Genomic DNA, 24,559 nt, shown 5'->3' on the forward strand with positions numbered 1-24,559 from the left:
ATGGCTAGCTCACTGTGTCTTACTCTGCAGTTGTGCAGTCACAATATCTGGGATCATGAGCGCCCCCTGCCATGAGGCAAGAGAACTGCCTGCCTCACCTCRAGTCTGTTCTCTGCCGTTTCTTATCGCTCCTCCGCACACAAAACACGATACACACACAGTTTGTGACAAAAAAACACTGTACATTATATGCATAAGCTAAATTATGGAAAATAAGGCCATATATTAAATGTTTTTAGCCATTTTATTGCTGGCGTACAGACAGGACGAACATGTTCCCATAGAATGGCAGCCAGTGCAGTTAGCGAGAGGTTGCGCAATCGCAGGTGAGGCTGAGCTCGCTGCTGCCTCACCGGCTTTGCTCCTGAGGTTTTGAATGGGAAAATGCGACAATACAGCGATTTTTAAGAAAAAACGAATCAGAATTGGTTAAGCTAAGTGAAAAATACATACTTTATAGTACAAACCACAGGGTGAAAATAGCAATATAAATGATTTTATTATATATTATTTTTCCATGATAAGAGGTGAGGTTCTGCCTCACCTACCTGCCTCCCCTGACCGCACGTCACTGGTGGAAAGTTAGAAACAGTACAACATATCTTTTTAGAATGCAACAAGTATGTAGGGGAAAGAGAGATACTACTTAGTGAGCTTTGTAGTAATAAAAATAAGTTCAAAGAGAATTGATTCAGAGATCATCAGGATATAGTTTTTGATAGTATCTTTAATTTTCTTAGAATAATGGGTATTATGAGGAGGCTATGAGCTTCTGATCCATACTCCAACCTGGAAGGTGGCGGTAATGYACCTTAAAGTTGTTTGCCAACTGCCATTTAAAAAAAAGAAGGTAAAGTAGGAGACCATAGACATAATTTATTTAATAAATTATGTCTATGTATGTATATACATGCATGCATGCATGTATATACATACATATGTATACGTTTTCCAGCCGAGGATTTCTAGCTTCAGAGATTCAGCAGCTGAGATTGAGTCCAAAATCCGATGTGAGATTCATCCATGCTGTACAGTGAATCCGTCTCTCTTTAAAAATATTTCCCACTTCTTCCTCACATCGCGTCTTTAGGAAACCTTCAAAACAAAAACGGAAGATTTGGGATGTAGGCTATCTACAGAGTGAAAGAATTACATATAAATAATAGTCTTACCACCTGTGTAAACTTTGCTGGTGAATGTTATAACACGTAATATGAGTTTTATAATATAGCTATGTTACATTGTTTCATTTCTAATATAGGCTCTTGTGTCAGATAATCTAAGTCAATGTCGGAGAATAATAAATTTCTTTTCAGATTTACGGAATCTGTTAGCCTTCATAGCGGGGCTGAACCCCGTATTACACCTAGCACTGTTATATATTAATATTAGCTGGTATCTCGCCGGTGGACATAAATACAGTAAAGTAATATTCTAATCACAAAATATACACTATAATATGTCCATCTCACTTGTGAAATGTTGTCTGTGGAGCCCTCACATCAATAGTTCATCGATCTGAACAACAGTGCTGAGGTATCTTATTTTGGTTGAGCAAAGTACGAGGGACGACCGCTCCAATATGGCCGCCATATTTCCTGCGCCGGAGCAGCCAATGCGGGGTCTACTCTTATGTCTATGTAGGAGACGCTGTCCGATGCTGGTACAGGTAGGTTGTTAGCCTATCATATGCTTCTAGCAAAGGACAATGTGCAGTTAGTCACTCATACGCTTCTTAACCTGCAGACGTGTGATTGTGGTTCCGAACGATCTACTTGCGTACACGGTTTGTCAAGTGGGAACTGGTGAGTGTTTTGTTTTACGGCAGCTAGTATGCTAGCATTAGCCTCCCATGAAAGGTTTTGAACTCGGTCAATGTGATCGATATATATGAAATAGTTGGACTAAAAATACTTGAATTGATATTCACTAGAGTTTAATTATTGTATTGAATGTCACTACAACATAGAAAAAAACATGTACATGTAAGATTTCTTAGCTCTTTGGACAAAACCCAGGGTTGGTCATGAGGCCTGTGTGTTTTTTCCCTCACAGGCCAGGTTTCTTTTACAGAGCCCCGTTCCAGGATACTTTTTCCAAGTCCATGATAATGTCTGTGGTTGAGCAAACCAGACTGGCGAGCTAGATCTGTAAAACCAACAAAGGACAAGAAACAATTCCACACAACTCCTTCCAATCTGGAAGGAAAAGAATCAACAATTCTACTGAACTTCTTCAAATCTGGAAAAGACTGAACCTCTTGGAAAAAGAGAAATACAGCTAGGACTTCTTGAATTGCACTGATCTGTAAATATTGCAAATATCAATATATCACTTAAATTTCACCATACCGTTGTCGTCTGTGTGTGTTTCTACAAATTGCCACACCCTCCAGCAGTCAAACCTAAGGAATTTTCTGACTTATTAATAAACTAATTAATTATTTTGTATAAATAATACTGGTTATATTAAGGTTGGTTGATATCAATAATTATTGGATTAGTTTTTGTTTTAAATATTTGAAATATTGCCAAACTGGTGTCACATTTCCTGTTTTATAGTTTCCTCTTGATCTTCTGTACCGATTTTCTCCTTTCACTCCATGCCGATGTTTTTTATTTTTAAACAGTTATGAAGCAAAGTGGCAAAATCTTAGCTGCCCAACAGGCTGTTGCTAGGTAACCACAAGTTACTCGACAAGTCGTTGCTAGGTAACCAAAAAGTGAGTTAGTTGATGCCGCCAACTTTTCTTAGCTAGCTGTGAGAGGTTGAGCAGCTAAAGCCTTTCCTCTGTCCATATGCCCCAGAATGCTGTGCGGTTCTGGATGGGAGTTCAGTGAAATTGATATTCTATCAGATGTTTTATCTATAGATACTGATCACATCTATATATGTTGTTGATTTATTGCACTCCTACAAGAACCCAGACCTAAAATACTTTATAAGATTTTGTGTTTTTGCAGCGTACAGCCAGTTAAAGGCTCAATAAAGATTCTCCTGTACATATTTGATTCACCCGCTGCTAGGTTAGCCGTTATAACCCTTTACCTCCAGCTGCTTTTATGGGGTGAGGCTGTTATCTTTTGTACTTCAGTACCAAAAGGGCAGTGTCAGAGTTCATTTAGTTAATAAATATCTCTCAGGTGAACCTGCTGAAAAGACGGAAGCTGGTTTATCTGCAGACACAGAGCCACCATGGAGCTGCGTCTCTCCGTCTGCGTCCTGCTGCTGCTTTGTGCTGCAAAAAGCTCAAATGGAGGGAAGATTTTGGTGTGGTACACTGAGGCCAGCCACTGGATCAACATGAAGCCGGTACTGGAGACACTGGTGGACAGAGGACACCAGGTGACAGTGCTGATTCCGAGTGCATCGATGTTCATGAACAGCAGCGAACCGTCTCGCTTCCAGTATGAGCCTTTTAATGTTTCCGTTCCATTAGAGGATATGGAGGATACTATGGAGGAGTTTAGTCAGTTCTCTATGTACGAGATAGATCACATGAACTACTTCCAGATTTATATCAAATATATGGATATTATAAGAACTGACCTACAGAATAGTCTTAAGATGCTAGATGGCGTGGTGAAATCAGAAACCCTGATGAAGAAGCTGAAGAAAGAAAACTACGACCTGCTCTTTGCTGACCCCCTCCTACCTGGCAGCGACCTGGCAGCGGACATGTTGGGAATCCCCCTGGTCTTTTCTTTACGTTTTTCCTTGGCTCATAACTGGGAGAGGATATGTGGTCAGCTACCTGCTCCTCCCTCCTTTGTCCCTGGAGTTATGAGCAAACTCACGGACAAGATGGACTTCTCAGAGAGACTGTGGAACGTCCTCTTCTACGCTCTGCAGGACGTCGTGATCGACCATGTTATGTGGAATATGTTCGATGAATACTACTCAGAAGTCAAAGGTGAGCAATTCAACAAGAATCCTCAACATGCATGGCTCCCACAAGTCTGAACCACAAGTGATCCGTGCCACTGAACCACCATCTTGGTAGGCAAACGCAGCACAAAGCATAGCTGAACTATGTCTTTGAGAGACTGACAAAAAAGTATGGGGAAAAAAAGTTTAAAACTTAATGGCTGTAATGTCCTTAATTGTTTATAAGCTAGGTCTAAGCTTGTGGCTTGTTTATTGTCATCATAGCAACAGTTTGTTACAGATACCTATCAAGATGGCTGTCAGCTACAAAGTTCCCAGAGAACTATGTATACAGTTATGCGGCAGATGACGTTTTATAAATTATTTATTACATAAAATGCTTTGTATCAGGAACACCCACCAGTGCGTGCGAGTTGATGGGTAAAGCTGATATCTGGTTGATGAGAACCTACTGGGATTTTGATTTTCCTCGTCCACTCCTGCCCAACTTTAAATTTGTTGGAGGGATCCACTGCAGACCAGCTAAACCTTTATCAAAGGTAGGAATTTTTAAAAACCATATAAACGAATCACATTCTGTCTCCATAAAAAACCAAATCCACTTACTCTAAAACTTTACTGATATTTCAGGACATGGAAGAATTTGTGCAGAGCTCTGGAGAGAATGGCATTGTGGTCTTCACTTTGGGCTCCATGATTAAGAATGTAACTACAGAGAAGGCGAACCTAATAGCGTCAGCCCTTGCTCAGCTTCCCCAAAAGGTTGGCAATATGTTCAATGTTTTCTCCAAATGACCTCTTTTTATCGTCTGATGCAACTTTTCCCAACTTGGCCCTGATCAGATGGGTGTTGACACTCACCCAAAGGTTTATTGGGTCATAAGTAACTCATTCACTACTGGCACAAGCAGATTCCATTCAATTTATCTGACCTTTATATACGCAGAAGAAAATCTCATTTTCAATATAAACTGTTTCCAACTTAAAAAATGTCTTCAGATTTAAAAAATGTTTTCACTTTGTAAAGGTTAGGGTTCTCATGTTTACGTTGCTGTAGTTTGATATTAAAGGATCTCCTAAATAAATTAATTACATTTATATAGCGCTGGACAATATGGCTGAAAAACATCACGATAAGCGTTTCATATCAGTCGATATCAATAATTATTGATTTGTTTTTTGTTTTAAATATCTAAAATACTGCCAAACTGGTGGTGTTGACTTTCCCATTTTTATTTACTGTTTATTGTTATTTACTGTTAGGCAAATATGAGGCACAGTGGCGAAACCTTAAACTGCTGCTAAACAGGTTGTTGCTGGGTAACCAAAAATTACTCAGCAAGTTGTTGCTAGGTAACCAAAGAGTGAGTGAGTCAATTGATGCTACCAACCTCACTGCAAAACACAAAATCTTAACACAAAACTATACCAAAAACTGTTTTTGTTTTAGTTTCTAGTGCAAATATCTTAGTAAACTTGAAATAAGATAAAACTAGCAACATATAGAAATGTGTATTGAGTCAATAATTATTGATTTAAATTTTTTATCATGTGTATATCATGATATATATTGTTACTCCTTTATTGCGAGCTCTACATTGTGTTGTTGACTTTACAGTTATCCCTCGTATTGAGCATGCATGTAGCGACAGTGGAGAGGAAAAACTCCCTTTTAACAGGAAAAAAACAAGTACAAGGCCATTTAAACGTACCTCAGTGATTGATGAAGAAAAAAAATTGCCTGAAGGGTTGGACATTTTTTTCCTCAAGATAAAGTAATTTAAATATTCAAAGACAAAGGTTAATCGATTTTACAAGCAGGAATTTGATTGGAATGACAGTACTCAAATTTTCCAAACCTCCAGTCTAATCACTATGCAAGGTTGAAACATCAAAAACATTTAAATTCTCTTAAGCTTTCTCAGCATTCTGTGTTGTTTCTAGGTCTTGTGGCGATACAACGGTAAAAATCCAAAAACTTTAGGTTCCAACACCAGGATATTTAGCTGGATTCCTCAGAACGACCTGCTGGGTGAGTGAAGTTTGTGTCATTCAGAGACAAACAACGTGGCAGCAGAAATGTTGGATTGATATTTGTGCAGTCAGACTGCCTGTTTTTTTCTGACAACACTGAAATGTAACAAAGATGCTCAGCAGAAGTTACTGTAGAGGTCAAGTTATTGATTGAATAAAAGCCAAGTTACCGTTTCAAAGAAAAACACGCCATTCGCCAAATCCTGTACAGTATAAACAACTCACCACTTGGCTTAAGATATTTGAAATGACTTTATGTAAAATATCTTTTATCATTATACACCGCTGACCTTCAATGGCTTTAGTTTGAAAATTAACTCACACTCACATGTTTCATGCTTTGGTTTCTGTCAGGTCATCCTAAAACCAAAGCTTTCATCACTCACGGTGGAGCAAACGGGATCTATGAGGCCATCTACCACAGCGTTCCCATGGTGGGAATCCCCATGTTCGCTGACCAGCCAGACAACATGGTGCACATGGAGGCCAAAGGAGCTGCAGTCATTCAGAACCTGAACTTCATGACAACCGAGAGCCTCAGGGATGCAATCAAGACCGTCATTAATGACAAATCGTACGTTTTGAATAACAGAGAAATTATCAAATCAGTTAATTTGGATGACTTAAAGGTTTCAGTTTTTGAAGAAATCGACAATACAAGTGTCTCCCAATGAATTTGCATATCATAAAGTGAACCAAGAATCATGATCTAATTTCTGTACACAGAAAAAAATATCACAATGCTTAGCTTTGTAAGCTTAAATGTAAAAGTCCACATTTTCAAAGTTGTTAAAGAGAAAATGTGCCATTGTCCCAAGATGCACCTTTGAATTGTTGTAAAGGGTTAAAAATGGCTGCTGTTGTGGCAATCTCCCTATTGATGAGTTAAAAACTGACAGATACTTGTACAAACTCATCCACAGATACAAAGAAAACGTGATGAGACTGTCCAAAATCCACCATGACAGACCCATGACTCCTCGGGACGAGGCCGTCTTCTGGATCGAGTTCACCATGAGGAACAAAGGAGCCAAACACCTGAGGGTTCAGGCCCATGAACTCACCTGGTACCAGTACCACAGCCTGGACGTCCTGGCCTTCCTCCTTATTATAGATCTGCTCCTCATCTTCATCCTCTTCAAGAGCTGCAGCTTCTGTTTCAAGAGATGCTGCAGCAGAAAAAAGACAAAGAGAAAAGCAGAGTAACAGACTTTAGATTTTAGTTTTTGGGACCYGGTACCTGTGTTTGTCACCGCTGAGACTGGCTTCATGCTGCGTTACTGTTAACAGACACATGGGAGCTAAGAAGTCAGAATTTTATGACAGGATTTTAAGATAATAAGACAAAAAAAGTCCAAAATAAAGTAAAAACAATTATATATTGCAAGAAAAAAACATGTATGAGAATGAAGTCATAGTAATAAAGTTGAAACAATATGAAAATAGTTATATTTTGAGAATAAAGTTGTACGAGAAGTCAAAATAAGAATAAATATTTTGAGAATAAAGTCATATTATTGCAACCAATCAATGTTATTCTATTAGGTAGGTGAGGTGAAACTTTACATAGATACACAATAAATATAAATATTAAATGATCCAAAATGGCCCAGAACTCATTGTTTAAAATAGTAAAAACAACTGACTCAAGTACAGTATCCCTATTAGGACAAGCTTAAAAGAAATATAAATATAAAAAGATAAATTGAATTTTGGGATCTTAAGGCGAAGTCATATTACAAAAAAAAAAAAAAAAAGTAAAAAAAATCATGCGAGTCATATTTCGAAAATAAAGGTTGCCCCAAATACTCCGTAGCAGAATTTCAATATGGCGACGCCCATTGTCTGCAATTCCTTTACCGCACTTACAGCTTTAGAAGCGGTTTTACTTTCGATAAACAAACACTACTTTTAATTTGGGTCAGTGTAAATGCGCTACATATAACACTGATTTAAGATGCACTCTTGCTTTTGTGTCTTGAGAAATAAACATGGTTTTTTCTTACTGTCGATGCTAGGAGCTAGCGGCCATATTGAAAAGTGAAGTTCATGGAACTAGATGGAGTTGCTCCCAGTGGGAAATCCGACCTCTGATTATTTCCAGTTAATTTTTCAGACTGCAAAGTCGACCATTCCCAGTTCCTATACAACTGGAGCAGCATCAGGTTTGTTGGCCTTTCCTGATTTGGAATGACGTCATACATTGCAGCTGCGCTAATTAGCCGCACCTGAAGATAATGAGATATAAACTGAATCCTCGTAGACTGATTATGACTCAGGGAAGGACAACAAACAGAAATTTTATTTTATGCCTTTATTTGGGAACCACTTAGAGTAGCTTTATCCGTGAGTCTCATAAATATTCATATAGACATTATACATGGGCTTTAACTCAAATGTCCATTAGCAGAAAACGCATCAAATTATAAACACAAATAAACAGCCCTACTCGTCTTCAAATACACAATCATGCATATCATGTTTCATGTATAATCAGTGGCAGTTCCTCATTTTTTCAGTTTCCCATCTTCTTTCATCTTCCACAGCATGAGCTCCATGCAGGCAGCTGCATCTTCTCCAGTGTCGTGGCCACAAACTGGGAGAAACAGCGGCACACGGTTTTAACATGTTGCAGTTTTAAAACACACTCCATTCCTTTATTAGTTTATATTCAGTTAATCCTTTACAATGATTGAAGCGGCTGTGGTTTAACAGACTATGATTAGAAACAAAACCAGTTGGTTGTAAAGTGGCAACCCACCACTCTCCTGAATAATCCTCCTGAGGTATTCAGCGGTGAGGCTGTTGAGGCTCAGCTTATTGGGCGGACCTAGACGATGGGGGAAGACCACCGAAGTGTCTACTACCGTCCCATGAAGCAGCTACAGCACAAAAATAAAAAAAAAAAGCTCCCGTCAGACCCTCCATAGTTTAATTCATATTCCAACATGCACAGGTGAATAAAAAAGCCAATTGTGATGCATCAGAAAAATGGCTGGTGTCTTTTGCACATGGATGCTGCTATTAGGCGTTCATTTGCCGCTCAGAAACACTTGATAAATAAAATAACTTGATTGAGCCTGCTTTAATAATTTCATTGTACTTAATAAAACAGGGTTTCTGCAGGTGTTACCAACTCACATTTAGGCGTTTAAGGACCGTATGGATTAAGCTTAAAGCTGCAGTATGCAACTTTTATGAAAAGTTTTTTTTTTTTTTTTTTACACATTTGGTTAAATTACCATTATGCCATGAACAGTATAAGAGATAATCATTTTTGAAAAGAAATCAAGCTCTTCTTCCTTCTCCCAGTACTAATTGCAGGAATATATTCAGACAGAAATGACTAATCAGAGCCAGGAGGTGGAGCTTAGCGCTGTCAATCACTCATGCTCACTTCCTCCCGTTTGCTCTTTGCCAAGTTCACCACAACATAGGCTGCCACGAATGCTAAGGCTAGTTAGCATGGCCATCAATGACAGCACATTTAACGTGTACATGAGAGTGATTGACAGCACCAAAACCCACCTCCTAACTGATTGGTTGTACTTGGCATTAGCAGCTCACTGATGAGGTGGGAGATCAATCTTCATATTACAATGTCACAACATGGCGACAGTTTCAACATAGATGGAAAAATATAAATAAATTTTTGTACTGCAGCTTTAAGACAAGCATGACAAAAATGTACAAAAAAAATAAAATACACATTTTATGTTTTAGTAGTTGCAAGCTTTTTAGCACAAATACACGTAATATATGGGTTTGCAACAGAATGTGAGCCAGTAGCAAAGATAAATGTCATCCAGTCAGCTGGCAATAAATTTATACTTTCCAATGATAAACAAAAAAGCTAGCTAGCAAAGGTATGCTAGCAGCTATTTAGCATCAGCCTAAATCAACCTCATCAAGGAAGATAAACTACATAGAATATATGAAATTACAAAGTCCTACCAGCTAACATTTAAGACTTGAAATTCATTTAAGCCAACTTACATTTTGAAATGAATTTCAGACATTTTAAGGCCTTAATTTAAGTCTAAGACATTTTAAGGATAAAGACACCAAGAATAAAATTATGACTTATTTAAAGCTTCATATCTCTAAAATATTAGGCATTAATTTAAACAGCTAGTGTGAAAATAAAACAGTCAGAATTAAAATAGATTTAGAGAACAAAGTGCGTCTTACAAGTCACTAGTCTAAACTTAACAAAAAATTAAATACAGAACTGCCTGATATTTGAGCAAGAATCCCCAATTTCAGATCATTATCCTCCTTTAACAAAGAGAGAGAAAAAAACAAATGTTTGCAACAATCACCTTCAGTAAACAAAGGTCTGTTTCCAGGCCATGTCCAACGAGAATAGTGTCAGCACTGATGAAGCTCAACAGAGTGTCTTGAACCTCCCTGAGGGAGGTGTGGTTACCTTTCACATCCTCCTCACTGATGCCTGAAAACCTACAGACAGATTAACAGCAGAGAGAATGAATAAAGAAAGTTGGCGCAATGGGAAATGTGAAGAAAAGCAGCCAAAAGCACAAGGTTAATGCAACAAATCCAATCTATGGTTCAACTTTCCAAACATTGTTGAATTATTCTATGTTAACTTCAGCAACAGCTGTAGGTTTTAATTTTTATATGCCATAAAACTTTTCTGTACAAAGACTATAAAATATTGTGCAAAGCAAGATGAATATGTAAACTAAAAACTGGATTAAAAAAGTGAGCGAGTCTGCTTGATTTCTGTTTAACGTCTGTCCAGGTTGACTGAAATATGAGCCATTATTGTTATAGGTTGATTTTCTGAGCTACAGAAATATGAGGAAAAGTTACAACTTGCATCCTGAATGTAATATTACTTTAAAAATAAAATTAAAGGTAATTATTACTTTTCTTTAAGTAATAATTACGGAAAAGTAATGCATCCCTAATCCGTAATGAAAATTTGGGCCAGTTTTGATATCCAACTTTAATATTCCTGTTATGGCAGCTTTTACCAATATTTTATGTGATCACTTGCACTTGATTAATTGTCACAATACTTGATTACCAAAGTAATCATTAACAGCTGTGAAAAAAAAAACAAAATAAGAAAAACGAGCTCCTCTGCCTTCTCCCAGTGCTAACTGGAAACAACCAATCAGAACCAGGAGGGTCTTAGTGCTGTCAATCATGCTTGGGTACACACTACTCACACTCTCCCCACACACATAGCCTGTCATGAATGCTAAGTCTGGTTAGCATGGCCAAAAATGATGGCAAATAAACTGTTTAACTGGAAGGTACGTCGTTTCTCCTCCATTAGCACATCGAGAAGCGCGTGCACAAGCATGACTGACAACGCTAAGACACTCCTCCTGGCTCTGATTGGTTGTTTTTGACGGAGTGGTGCAATTCTTTAGAAGGCAGTAGCACAACTGGGATAAGATTGATCTTTTCACAGATTATCTGATAAATTGTCATGTATTGCCATTATGTTATGATTTTTTTTTTACATAAATATGCAACTGCAGACATAAACTGGGCGCTGGGCTCCATCTGTGGAGACGTTACCTGGTGTTATAGTCAATGACCTCATTATCGGGTTTGACAAACGTGTCGTAGACGACCTGCAGACTGGAGCTGATCACCGTCACTCTGGACAGCTCCAGGCCCTGAACAGTGTAACACTGAAGCCATTCGTACAGGTTTTAATCACGTAAACACATATTCTAGAAAGAGCCAAACATAAATAAAAGTTTTTATAAATTACCATTTCACAATCCAAGGAGTAAACTCCAGGACAGCTGTAGCCTGAGGGGCGTCTGGGTTCAGTAGATACAAACCCATCCAGGCTGAGGTAATCATGGACATGCAGCTGGGTGAAAGAAAAACTAATGTTAAACTTTTACTGGTCCCGTTTAATCAGTGAAATGTGTTCTGAATGTGTTCTGACCTTAAACATTTGACATCCCGGCGCACCCATGACCCCCTGACAGCAGTTATAGCGAGTTTCCACCCCACCTGGAACTGCAGCAAACAAAACACTGTTGATGCTTCACTCTGTTTGCACATAATGCATTTTAACTGGCTTATTCAGTCTCACTTGTAATATATTTTATATTTCCCCATTTGCAGTAGGAATGGGAGATAAATCGTTTTTATTGATCAACTGAATTTTTGGAAAATCTGGATTTTTTTCCAACATTCACTTCTTGGGTTTCCGTAGTTCAGAGTGACGCCCAGGGTGGCCATCTTTTTTGACAAGAGTGTTTTATTTGGACAGAATAAAGGGACAGGCTATGATTTTTTTTTATCAAGATAATGGCTTCAAATCATAATATTAGCAGAAAAAAGTTTGAATATTACTAGAATAAAGTCGGACAAAGTAGTAATTTTGAGAACGCCAACACAAAAGTAAAATAAAAATGAGGAATTATGAGCATTTTGTGAAGTACGTTGGTATAAGTTTTAGAGATAATCCTTAATAGAAATGTTAAATAATTTAGCATCAAATTATGTAGCAGAACTTTGAAACAATGGTACAAACTGTGTTGAAAAAAGGACAACATGAACTGAGTCTGTCACATCAGTTTCCAACAGCTAAGCTTTATTCTTGTTAAAACAAAATTTTTTTCATAATTTAAAGATGTTTTTTCTAGTAAAATTGTGTCTTTTCTGCTAATATGACTATATTCTCATAAGCAAAACTTCTCATAACTTTGCCCTAATACTCTCACAGTGCAACTTACAGAAGGGGTGACTGAAATAAAGGTCACCTTTTGAAATCATTCTCTAATTTCCATTTGAGAAAAGATGTAATAATTCAATTAAAAATCTGATTTTATTTTTCAGCCTGATTTGCAGAACATCAAACTACAGCAGACCCTAAAAACAAGCTGGTTTCTGACCTCGGTTTGTAACTCCTTTCCCGTAGTGGTAGTTGCACTCCTCTGTTCTGAGGTGTTTCCCTGTTTTGCCAACAGAGTAGGTGGCGCCACAGCGACAGCAGATCCTCTTCAGAGCTTTTTTAAAAAGACAAATAAGTGATTTAAAGAGATTCTATCAGAGGTTTCCTCCAAATTCACGAGTTGAATGCGTCCTCTAGTGGCTCAATAAGGGAACTGCTGGTAACACAGTCAGGTTGGATCGCTTTACTTACAGTCTGTGCTCACTTTCTTGTCAGAAAAAAGAACAGCAGAACCGGGTTTTTCTGGGTGCTGGACAGGATAGTTGTTTTCTATCATTTGTTCGTCAGTCAAAGTGTAACCCTTCAAGATTTCATACAACACCAAATCACCTGCTGAAAGAAGAAAACACTCAGAAGAGGCTAAAATATTCAAAATTCAGGAAAATGAAAAATTCTCACCATTTTCCTTCATCTTCCTTTGGTTAAATGGGATGTTGCCTTTTGGTCTTTGACTCTGGGTCTGTTTTTCCTCTGTGTGACAAAACAGATTAGTATTTAACTCAGCTGAATGTTACATTGAGTCAGATCCGTTTTAAATAATAATATATTTTTTCCTACTTTTAGCAGTAGCACTTTGGTTCTTGAGTCTCTTGAGGGCGTTCACTGCAATGCTCAGGTATTTCAGTTTGTTCACGCTGCGATTGTACACACTCTTCTCCTCTGTCAGGGCCTGCCATCAGTAAACGCCAGGATGGATCATAATAAATACTCAATCGTGTCAGTAAAGAGTAAAGGGGCCTGAATGTTCACCTTCTCAAAAGCTTCATTGACATCAGCTGTCGTTTTGAGAAATTCCTCTGTGAACATGTTCACGTAACGCTGGCGGACGTCATGAGGCACCTTGTCCTTCGCTGCCTCACTTTGCTGCTTCAGCTTTCGTTTCACAGGAAGTGGCTGAAAGGAAATACAGTGAAAAGCATCATCCCCATTTCAAAAGTCTTCTGTTTATACTTTTAGTCATGATTGTTCATATTAAGCACATTAAAATATCAAAGGCTGCGTTCACACAGCAGATCTTGATGCTCAACTTCAATTTTTTGCTTAAATAAGTTATTTTTAGTCGTTCATACTACTAATTTAACTCGGCCATAAACAAACTTCCGTGTGAACGGTTTACGACCCAAAATGACCCGAAAGTGCAGAAAAAGAACGTTAAAGTTATACAGCAGCGCACAATTTACAGAAACAATAATGTAGCGAGCCGTTTATGAATCAATTTTAAAGTTTCTTCAGCAACGAGAGCCGACAAGATCATAAGATGAAGGAAACTAATGAGTATGATTAATAGAAAATGGCTTTTTGTGGAGCATTTACTATAATTTATTTGAAAATCTGATTTCTGAATTAGTTTCACATACAGAAGTAGCACAAATATATATACAAGTATACATATACATATGTATATATATATATATATATATACACATATAATTTTTTTTTGGGTGAGAAGATCAGAAATGTGAAAAAGTTGGATTTCAGTCACATTTACCGTCTGTGTTAATGTAGCCAAAGAAAACCTGAATAAATACAATTTAAAAAATAATTACATCCATTAAAAATGAACAATCCAAACCAGCCTAAAATGTTTTTTTTTTCACATCAAAATCTCTAATTTGTCTGAATTAAAAAAAAAAAAAAAAATCCTCCAAAGTGGCATAGTGCCAGTCAAACCAGTAACTAGGTTTAGGGAGAAATTACTTTTCCACAGAGCATTGGAGGAATTTGGCTGTACGTTTTTCCACATCTACTTGTTTTCTACCTTGACAGCTGCCTGAGTCGAAGCTTGAGAAGCTGTGGAAGCGCCGACTGTCGACTGGACAGACGATCCGAAAGCCATGCTGACCACGGGTCGTCGCGCCGGAGCAGCGATGAGCACAGGCTGTGTGGAGCGATATTTAGGTGGAGCGAAAACCGCAGCTGGAGCGGCAGTTTGCCTGACTGCGTTAGGGTTTGAATGGACCCGACTCACTGGAGTCAAAACCGATGAAACTGGGCTGGACGAGGAGGTGGCAGAGAGAGGGAAGTGGCCCTGCGGCAGGATCAGATGAAGGTCGCTTCCCACTTCGATAACCGCAGTTCCCAGAGGGACGCAGTTCAGATAAGCTGAGGTGCAGAAATGCAAAGCAGAGAGCATTCAGGGAACGATACAAACATTAAAATGGCACAACAGACGTATCTTATGACGGTTTTTTAAACTCAGATATAGTGAGATTAACCTCAGAGATTTTCTAGAAGAGACATTAAAATTTCTGAGCTTGAAAAGTTGAACATTTGAAAGGAAAAACTAAATTTTTTAGAAAAAAAGACAAGATCCTTGAAAATTTCTGAGTTTCAAAAGTCTAGCATTTTTACTTTTTAAACTAAAATTTTCACTTTTTTTGGAATTTTTTTTGAGTTAAATCAATTTTTATTTTGCATAATTCTTTTTTTCTTTTTTGACTTTTGGAGCTCAGAAATTTAATTTCAGAAATCTAGAAAAACTAGCAAAAAAATTTTCAACTTCTGAAATGCTGATCCTGAAAGAACATAACATTTAGAGCAGTTATTGAGCCAAAACAGTACAAAAATACATTCTGCATTTTAGCTAAAAACAAAACAAAAAAAAACTAATGCTCTACTCAAAACTCAAGTGGAAAAGTTTTAGCTACACTCTCTAAATCTCGCAATAAGCACCTTTTTCTATCCAATTATTGATTGGTTAATTCTTAATATAACATATAAATGTACTTTACTTTAAAACACTTCACTTTTTCCAAAAACTCACCATTTTGACCTGGATAAACCTGAAGGTTTTTCGGGGTTGCAGTTGAAGGAACGGTTTGTGTGTCTGGTTTTTTCTGACTCACTGAAGAAAGAAGATTCTGGCCCGGTTTAGCCGGAGCAGCCAAGGCCCGGTACTGAACCTGCTGGACCTTAGCACAGATGGACGGCCGGGACACTGAAGCTCCAGGCTCCCGCAGAGGAACCAAAACCTGAGGCTGAGGTCTCATCTTGGCCAGTGGCTGTTAAGTGGAAAAAGTTTAACAAACTAATTTTGAGCCGTATCAAGATCATAATTTTCTAAAAGGGCCGGTTCTACCAGAATGTGTAGCTAAAACCCATTAACTCAACGCTAAAATATGAATAAATAGCTGTTTCTGCATTAGATAAATATAAAATTTTTTCAGGGTATTTTTTTCAGTTACTTTTTGCAATCAAAATCACTGATTTTGGGAGCTAAATTATAAATATTTGCAATATTTCCACTTATTAATGTCTTTAGATGTGACTTTTTCTTTTCTCTCCACATCCATCACAAACTATGAGTCAGCAGTGGAGTAAAAGTAAGAACTACTGCCACCTGCAGGTGGGAGTTAGAATCACAAACCCCAATGTTTGACCATTTTTGCAGATTTGCAGTAAACTTCCAGTCATAAAATATTTTCAATGAAAAAAATAACTCTCACCCTAAGATTCAAAGAAATAATGCTTAAGGAAAAATGGGGCAACTACGTGTTTTTGTTTTCATATACTTCACAAAAACAAGATTTAAGTTAAAAAAAATCATGTAAAATTGAGGGGAGTCTGTTGATTTTGTCTGAATTTCCACAACTGTAGAATAAATAAATAAATAAAAATAAAAAATACAAACTATAAGGACTGAATGGGCTAATTTTGGGGAAAAAACCCCTGCTTTGATTTGATTGATAAAATAATATTTAAGCACACAACTGTTATCTTGAGAGTTCAATTACATGTCCCTATGGAGTCTAGAGGGTAGAGCTGGGCAATAAATCAATAATATACATCGTGATAGACACGTGATCAATATCACCAGATAATACGCCCGATAGAATAGCAACAATTTCACAGAACTTCGATCCAGAACCGCACAGCCTTCTGGGAGATGTAGGCAGAGGAAAGACTTTAGCTGCTAAACCTCTCACAGCAAGGTTGGTGGTAACAACCAACCAACCAACCCACTCACTCACTCACTCACTCACTCACTCACTCACTCACTCACTCACTCACTCACTCACGGTTACCTAGCAACAACTTGCTGAGGAACTTGTGGTTTCTTAGCAACAACCTGTTGTGTAACTCGCGCAGCAGTAGTTTAAAGTTTCATGACCGTGCCTCGTAACTGCTTTATAAACAACAGTGTGAAAACTGAATAAAATAGGAGAGGTTACACCACTGAACTGGTAATATTTCAGATATTTAAAAACTAATTAATAATCAATAATTATGAATGAAACACTTAAGTTGTGATACGTTTTTCAGCCGTATTGTTCAGCCCTACTAGAGGGCTACATAAAAACCTGTGCCGGGCCACATTTGGCCCTTGAGTTTGTCATGTGACATTGAACTATGATGTTTGGAGCGTTTACCTCCGAGTTCTTGGCTTCGTGAGCCAACCTCTTCCTCCCGGTTAAAGTTTGAGTTGCAGCGTACTCCTCTGGTGTTTCCACTTCGGCTCCAATCTGGAACAGAAAGAGTGAATCAGAAAATCTTCACGCTAAAATAAAGACTCATTTCGATACACCTACAGACGCGCCGCTCTGCTCCTCGCTTCCCTTCTCCTCGGTGTTTGCCTCCATGAAGATCCGGTAGCATTCCTCCATTGGGTCGCTTTCAGAAAGCTCAGAGTAATTTACCTCATCTTCGTGATCTTCATCCTCAGGACTGGAGTCTATTATTATCACTGCTTCATCTTCCTCCTGCAGCAGCTGCTCCGCTGATTCAGATCTGCTGTGTGGATTCACAGATCTGACATTGTGAATTTGAATCTGGCTGCTGCCTTGTGCTGCCTCCACTTGTTTCTGGTTGGTGAAATCTTTCATCTCTGTTTTTTCACCATTGTGTAAAACGCATAACTGGCTCTGAACCTTGAGTTTGTCCTGGTCCATTATTGAGGTTTGTTTAAGTTGAGTGTTGGGATCTGATCGTTTACAAACAAGTACATTTTGAGATTTACATTTTTTCTCAGCTTTACAAGTCGACTCCATCGGAGGATTGCTTGGTTGATCTGAGAGAAAGGAAAAACTTCCAGGTTCAGTCCATTTCTTTTTTCTTTCAGGGGACTGGAAACCAGTATTCTCACACTCTCTTTCAAGCTCTTCTAAACATCCGGTTAAGTCGACTACATTCTTGTCAACCTTGCTGTAATCTTTTGTTTTGTCCAAAGTAGAAGACGCAGGGTGGATCTCAGGGACTTTGTCTGCTTCATCACAGGAAGCAGTATTTACCACCTTAGTTTTTACCATCTGAGGTTGAAAATCAAGATAAACATTCACCGCCTTAATCTCCTTCAAGTCTCTTTCTGTATTTTGGAAGGATTTTCCTGAGTCAGAAGTGTGTCGAGTTTGATCCAACGTTTTGTCAGGTGACAGAGAAACATCAATGACCAGGACACCATCTTCAGTAGAGTCGTCGTCGAGGATTTCTGGGGATCGCGGTCGGTACATCTGGGCTTGATGAGTGGACGGCTTTTCACCAAAAGACCTGGAGCTCTTCCCGTCTGGTCGGCTCTTCGCTTCCTTTCCTGATGAGCTGTAAGAATGCAAAGCAGCAGAAAAATTGGACATCGGATCGTACTCTAAATCAGTCCTCGGCTTGGAGTTGTCGACCACATATTTCTTTGCTTGAACGTGTGATTTATGGTTTTTGCTAGAAGAAAATCCATAAGAAAGGTTTGTTTCAAACTTTGTTGAGAGTTTATTGTTGCTTTTGTCTGCCTGGTTAGTCTGATAGCTTGAGAGCCGCCGCTGCTCCTGCTCCACTTCGTGCCTTACAGATTCAATCTGCTTATCGAGTTGTTCCAGCTCATACAGGGAGTTGTCGTTAACTGTTGTAAAATCGCTGTCACACTCATCCCCTGTTGGTCACAGAAAAAATAGATATTACCATTTGTGCAACACACACAAGGCATAAATAACTCCTTAGTAAAATTAACAGTAGTTGAGTTTCCATTACATATGTTCACAAAACCTTGTAGATATTCCGCTAATATTGAAAAAACAAAATTTTGCAATTGGAAAGTTTCCATTACATAAGAAAGTCTGTTAAAATCACATGTGAATAAGTTTGGTCATGCGATAAGTCATTATAAACATGCCACACCATCATCCGCCTACTACTTCCACCAGTAGTAATGTCGTGGTTCATGTGACTCGTGTGATGCAAAAAAAAAAAAAAAAAGAAGAAAAAAAAAGTTTCCATTCCAGTTTTGCGGAATAATTTGGTTTTGATACGGCTGTGGAAAAATAAAGCTTCATCCAAGTGAAAATCTTTGTATAGAAAAGTATGATTTTTTTTCTTAAACTGGTGCGTTTCCATTAAGCAAATTTATTTTTGTAATTCCATTTTTATGGTCAATGGAAAAGCAGCAGAAAATGTTCATAGAGATGGCCAGACAAGTAAAATAATATATTTATATTAATGAATTTTAAATTTTCTACATGTATGTGTTTATCGAATTTTACATTTATGTCTTAATTGAAGAAGATGAGTATGTATGCCTTTCTATGACCTGAACATGACTTTCTGGGAAGGCAACATTTTTCAAAAAGGGGTCATGGCACCTGGAGTCCCCCCCTTTGGGATGCCACTGGAAACTGAAATGCATCTAGAAAAGTTAAGATTTAAAAAAATCTCAATGCCTAATTCAGTGCAAAACACTTCCACCAACAAATCTCTAATTTCTGTGTTTCTGGTGTACGTTTATAGCAATGAGGACTCTGTGATCCAACACAAAGATGGAACAGAGACACGTTAGGATTATTGACCCAAACTATGATAAAACACAAATATGATCAAACACTAAGTGTTGTCCTGCTGATAAAGAATGAGATTTAAAAATACTACACCCATTTTTCTTAGTAAACCCCAACAAAATAAATGTACCCAAGTTAAAGGTTGGCTTTTTCCTCATTTTCCAGTAAGATCATGTTACTGCAATGAAAATAAATTCAACAATCATCCATTAATAGTTATCAGGTGTAGAAAATAACTGATTAAGACTGGAACCATTAAAATTTACTTTACTTTTAAAGCATCCGAAATAATTTTATGAACTCTAATATCGGGCACAGCAAATACACAGCTATAAAATACTTTTTTCTTTTTGATAAATCTAAAATGTTTGGTTGCAACCTTAATTTGATTCATCTTGACTCATAATCTCTCAATGACTTCAAAGCTTTTTCTAGATAAACCAGGTGAAAGGGTCACACAATGCGGAAGTGTTTTTGTTTCTTTTCATGTAAAATGCGCTGACGCATCAAATTCAACTTTAGAAACATTAAGTTAACTCATGTAAACCCACTGACCTGTTAAATCCACCACGGGTGATTTATACAAGCCACCAAACGTTTCCCTCGATTCTGCGGCGTGTTTGTATAAACAATGAGGCCTCTCACAAAGCCCACGTAGCGAAAAAGGACAGCTTATGTGAATAAAAAGACCAGAGGAAGGAAACATGGCGGAAAATTGTCGAAACAATTAGACTACATTAACAGCGAACCTCAGCCGGGCATTTAGCTCCCACTTATATAGGCTGTGCAAACGTCGCGATAAATTATGAAATTAAATAATTATTATAATAACTAAACAAATAATTCTAGAAATGTACCGCATACATATTTATAATCACTCTGCTTACTTTCATTGACTTAAGAAACATTGTTTGTTTCTTAAGATGATTTTACTTTCCGCAGTAATTCATCCACAACGTGAGATGGCGCTGTTGTATACTGTTGAAGTAGACTGCACATCCGCCACATTGTGAGAGGAAACCAGGAACAGTAGAAGCACTGTTTATCGTTAGTTCATTTTTAACAATCTTTTTTATCTTAAATATACATTGACTTATGCCCATTGCAGTTGTTAAAATGGTGATATCTAAGACAAAACTGAAAGTGATCTGTAAAAAAAAGTCAGATAAATTAGTATTAAACAATCTTGAACTACCTCAAAAATATAAAAAATAAATTAATTTAACCCAGTTTTACTTATTATGACTACACTTTTCAGCTATATTTTTAAAAGTATTAATAGAGTCAATCCTACATTAGGGAATGGGGTTGAGGGAGGATACTGAAAGTATTTAAATACTATTTAAAGTGTTTTTTATGACATTCTGGTGATGAAGAGGTTTATGGAAGTCGACTGTTCAATCGTTGAAAGTTATTATCCAACATTATCCTTTTTTGATTATTTTGTTTTACTAATCTGTACTAAAACTATCAGGTAGTCCGTATTTTTCAAAGTAAATCGTTGTAATAGTTACTGATCGGTTTTTGGTTACTATTAATTCATTACATGAACTTTTGGAATATTTCTGCCCACTTTTTTTTCCAGTCAGAACAAAAAATGCCACTGTCAATATGGCGGCGATGTTGACGTTTGTTCCGGATGCTCATGCAGGCGTTACCTCCCCTGTTTATGCAGTGAGGACCTTCGGGGCGTCACGTCTGGTGTTGCAGAGTAAACAAACTCGCTAACATTAATCTTTCTGAGATGGATAACAGTGACGGTGAGGTGGAGGAAGATGAAACCGAGTGGAAAACTTGTTTCGTGGATTCAGCTGCGGTTTGTCCCGCCACTTCTCCAGCTGCTGCTTCTGGTAAACTCTGACGCTAGAAACCTAAGTTCACTTGGAGCTATGACGAATATTGTGTGTGATTTGTTTTATGGTTTAATTTCAGGGCCAGTCATTGAATCGGCACACAGAGTTATTCTGCATTTTGACCTGGACTGCTTTTATGCTCAGGTGGAAATGATCAGAAACCCAGCTCTAAGAGATGTCCCTTTAGGTACAAAGCCAGTAAAGAATATAAAAATAATTGTTTTCAAGGTAAAAATTGAAACCTATTCTCATATCATCAGGTGTACAGCAGAAATACATCATAGTCACCTGTAACTATGTGGCAAGGGAGCGGGGCGTCACCAAGCTGATGTCTGTTACTGATGCTAAGGAGAAATGTCCTGAACTGGTGCTGGTTAAAGGAGAAGACCTGACACACTACAGAGAAATGTCCTACCAAGTCACAGGTGAGCCTGGGGAATATTTCACGAGGCTTTTTAAAAGAAAAAATGTGAGAAATAAGTAAAACACCCCATTAATTAGAAGTCTGTAGACACATCCTTAGAAGCAAAAACCATTTGGTAGCCGATTTCAGACTGTTTTTTTGTTGGTTTATTTAGTTTACATTTCTATTGATATATTTTGTATTTTCTTTGACGCATTAAACATATTGTGTGATATATTTATATATTAATATTTTTAAAAGTATATATTATAATAGAAAGTTTAATAATAAATATATAAATAAATAAAATTAAAATAAGGAAAAGCAAAAAATGTGGAATATTTTTTTGCTTGTTGTTATTGAGGTATTTAAAAATATATTGTGACTTTTTTGGGGGGGCAATATCACCCACCTCTATTTAAAATACCAAAATTTCCACATAACTATATTTTGGTTCCATCTGTTGATGTGATTTTTAAATATTAGATGATTGACGTTTTTTGATCAGCTACTCAGTACTTGAGTAATTCTTTACCAAATACCTTTTTACTCTTATTTGATTAATTTCTTGGACAGTTACGTTTTACTTGATTAAAATATGTTGAAGTAGTGCTAATATCACTTGAGTACAATTTGTGCGTACTCTATCCAGCTCTGGTTTGGGGTTGTCACAAGAAAGGTGATTTTTAATTTTTAAGAAACCAGAATTTAGTGGAAAAGTATGAGATTTTAGCCAACAAGCAAGCAAAGGTAAGCAAATTTCTTGTGAATGCATCGTCAGCAGCTGTAAAACTGAAAACTCTTTAGATTGTTGATGATTAATGAAGTTGTGTGTTCTGCAGCAGAACTCTCAAATACTTTACATTTCTTTGCTTACCTTGCCTTTCTGCTTCCTGCTCAGAGCTCCTGCTGTCTTTCTGTCCGCTGGTAGAGAGGCTTGGATTTGACGAAAACTTTGTGGATGTCACAGGAATGGTTGAACAAAGATTGGCTCGGATATCAGAGTCCGACAGCCTCTCATTTAAAGGAAATGTCTTCAATCATTCCAGTAAGTTAAAAATGTTCTTCTGGTTGGCAGCTGAACATCTGGCTGACTGAAACTGCCTTGTGAAAGAGCGAAGACGCTAACATCTGTGAAATATTTGCCTGGCAGTTTCAGTTTCACACCTAAAGGTTCTCCTTTAGCCCGTTTTCCTTCCCCTGTGCAGGTGCTGATGCTAACGCTAGCCACCATCCAAGGCTGGCTATTGGTTCGCACATTGCAGCAGAGATGAGAGACGCGATCCGCAGCAAGATCGGCTTGACTGGTTGTGCTGGCGTCGCCACAAACAAGCTGCTGGCCAAACTGGTTTCAGGCACCTTCAAACCAAACCAGCAAACGGTTTTACTGCAGGAGAACGTTGACGATATTATGGGATGTTTGAGTGGCCTCAGAAAAGTACCAGGTACCCACCCTAAAACATTTCAGAGCTGGATTAACTCATTCAAAGATTTTTTACAATTAAACTTTTTAAAACAAAAGCTTAATATTAAAACAAGTTTAACTGATCTTGTATTATAGATAGCCAAATTCATACGTATTTATATGAAGTCATTTCTCATAGGGCTGGGCAGTAAATTGATAACAATTCTTATTGTGATAGAAACAAAATCAATATGAATAGATAATACGTCTGATGGAATATTCAATAATAACGCACAGCCTTCTGGGAGATGTAGGCAGAGGAATGGCTTTAGACGCTCAGCCTCTCACAGCTAGCTAAACAAGAAAGGTGGCATCAACTAACTCACTCACTCTTTGGTTACCTAGCAACAGCCTGTTGAGTAACTGGCGCAGCAGCAGTTTCAGGTTTCACCACTGTGCCTCACAACTGCTTAAAAGTAAAAAACAACAGCAGTGAGTGAAAACTGGGGACGAAACAGGAAAGGTCACACCACCAGTTTGGAAGTATTTCAGATATTTAAACCAAAAAACAAATCAATAATTATTGATATCAAATGATATAAAACGCTTGTTTTGTCCATATCGCCCTAATTTCTCTATAATTTTGCCATCTAGTTTGACAATTGTAGGGCCAGCTGTCCTGATGAAAGAATGAAATGAGTCATAAACTTTGTTTTTTTTTTCATTCACAACCAATTTGATCTTAAGCAGCTTTCAGTAAAAGTAACGCAACTTAACAAAGCATAAATAACTGGGTCATTGACCTACAAATGATTCTGTTTGCAGTTGCCACGTCTCATTTCGAAGTATAAGGAATAAAAGGAGGCTTAAACACATCCCTGGGGAACACCTTCCGATATTTTAAATGGTGTTGATGTTCCGTTTCTGTGTTTCTGGGGTTTCTTTCAGGCGTGGGCCACCAAACGGCCAAGAGGCTTCAAGCTTTGGGGTTAGTCAGTGTGAAAGACCTGCAGCTCTGCCCTCTGGGTGACCTGGCGAGGGAGTTGGGGGGTACCACCGCTCAGCGCCTGAGGAATCTGGCTCTCGGCATTGATGAATCAGCCGTCACACCCACTGGGGCCCCACAGGTAGGACTCAGCCCCAAATTTACCTCCACAAAATAAAATTGTGGTTTACTGAGAATATTTTTTAAGTTCTTTATTAATTAAATAATCCTGCAACCAAAAAAACAAGGAAAGTGCTTCTTAATTTACCGATTTACTGCTTGTT

General features: G+C 37.9%; 3 protein-coding genes across 12 annotated transcripts in view; 2 read left to right on the plus strand and 1 right to left on the minus strand.

The window, feature by feature from the left end:
* Window positions 1-7,328, plus strand: part of LOC103469912 (UDP-glucuronosyltransferase 2A2-like) — a 20,810-nt gene extending 13,482 nt beyond the window's left edge. The window contains exons 1-9 of one of the 5 annotated variants that reach the window (XM_017306685.1): window positions 1,574-1,669; window positions 1,747-1,805; window positions 2,056-2,307; window positions 3,144-3,913; window positions 4,279-4,427; window positions 4,519-4,650; window positions 5,833-5,920; window positions 6,277-6,496; window positions 6,846-7,328. In XM_017306685.1, coding sequence (XP_017162174.1) covers window positions 3,196-3,913; window positions 4,279-4,427; window positions 4,519-4,650; window positions 5,833-5,920; window positions 6,277-6,496; window positions 6,846-7,128 — 1,590 coding nt within the window. In that variant the 5' untranslated portion in view covers window positions 1,574-1,669; window positions 1,747-1,805; window positions 2,056-2,307; window positions 3,144-3,195 and the 3' untranslated portion in view covers window positions 7,129-7,328. The other 4 variants (XM_008417974.2, XM_008417973.2, XM_017306686.1 and 1 more) reach the window with 4 other exon arrangements.
* An 889-nt stretch (window positions 7,329-8,217) lies between these two features.
* Window positions 8,218-24,559, minus strand: part of LOC103469911 (RNA exonuclease 1 homolog) — a 27,960-nt gene continuing 11,618 nt past the window's right edge. For 2 of the 6 annotated variants that reach the window (XM_017306682.1, XM_017306681.1), the window contains 15 exons: window positions 17,404-18,406; window positions 17,245-17,337; window positions 15,639-15,879; window positions 14,634-14,977; window positions 13,625-13,768; window positions 13,433-13,544; window positions 13,274-13,345; window positions 13,067-13,207; window positions 12,816-12,929; window positions 11,861-11,934; window positions 11,678-11,782; window positions 11,479-11,594; window positions 10,245-10,383; window positions 8,684-8,804; window positions 8,218-8,518 (listed from right to left, as the gene is read on the minus strand). In XM_017306682.1, the coding sequence (XP_017162171.1) occupies window positions 8,430-8,518; window positions 8,684-8,804; window positions 10,245-10,383; window positions 11,479-11,594; window positions 11,678-11,782; window positions 11,861-11,934; window positions 12,816-12,929; window positions 13,067-13,207; window positions 13,274-13,345; window positions 13,433-13,544; window positions 13,625-13,768; window positions 14,634-14,977; window positions 15,639-15,879; window positions 17,245-17,337; window positions 17,404-18,321 (2,823 nt within the window). In that variant the 5' untranslated portion in view covers window positions 18,322-18,406 and the 3' untranslated portion in view covers window positions 8,218-8,429. Of the gene's footprint in view, window positions 8,519-8,683; window positions 8,805-10,244; window positions 10,384-11,478; window positions 11,595-11,677; window positions 11,783-11,860; window positions 11,935-12,815; window positions 12,930-13,066; window positions 13,208-13,273; window positions 13,346-13,432; window positions 13,545-13,624; window positions 13,769-14,633; window positions 14,978-15,638; window positions 15,880-17,244; window positions 17,338-17,403; window positions 18,732-20,184; window positions 20,392-24,559 lie in introns of those variants that run through there. The other 4 variants (XM_008417970.1, XM_008417969.2, XM_008417968.1 and 1 more) reach the window with 4 other exon arrangements.
* Window positions 20,978-24,559, plus strand: part of poli (polymerase (DNA directed) iota) — a 5,858-nt gene continuing 2,276 nt past the window's right edge. The window contains exons 1-7 of the mRNA XM_008417967.2: window positions 20,978-21,103; window positions 21,215-21,479; window positions 21,562-21,669; window positions 21,743-21,907; window positions 22,787-22,933; window positions 23,094-23,330; window positions 24,239-24,417. Of these exons, the coding sequence (XP_008416189.1) occupies window positions 21,374-21,479; window positions 21,562-21,669; window positions 21,743-21,907; window positions 22,787-22,933; window positions 23,094-23,330; window positions 24,239-24,417 (942 nt within the window). The 5' untranslated portion in view covers window positions 20,978-21,103; window positions 21,215-21,373. The remainder of the gene's footprint in view (window positions 21,104-21,214; window positions 21,480-21,561; window positions 21,670-21,742; window positions 21,908-22,786; window positions 22,934-23,093; window positions 23,331-24,238; window positions 24,418-24,559) is intronic.

This window comes from Poecilia reticulata, linkage group LG9 (assembly GCF_000633615.1).
Source record: "Poecilia reticulata strain Guanapo linkage group LG9, Guppy_female_1.0+MT, whole genome shotgun sequence".
Lineage (NCBI taxonomy): Eukaryota > Metazoa > Chordata > Actinopteri > Cyprinodontiformes > Poeciliidae > Poecilia > Poecilia reticulata.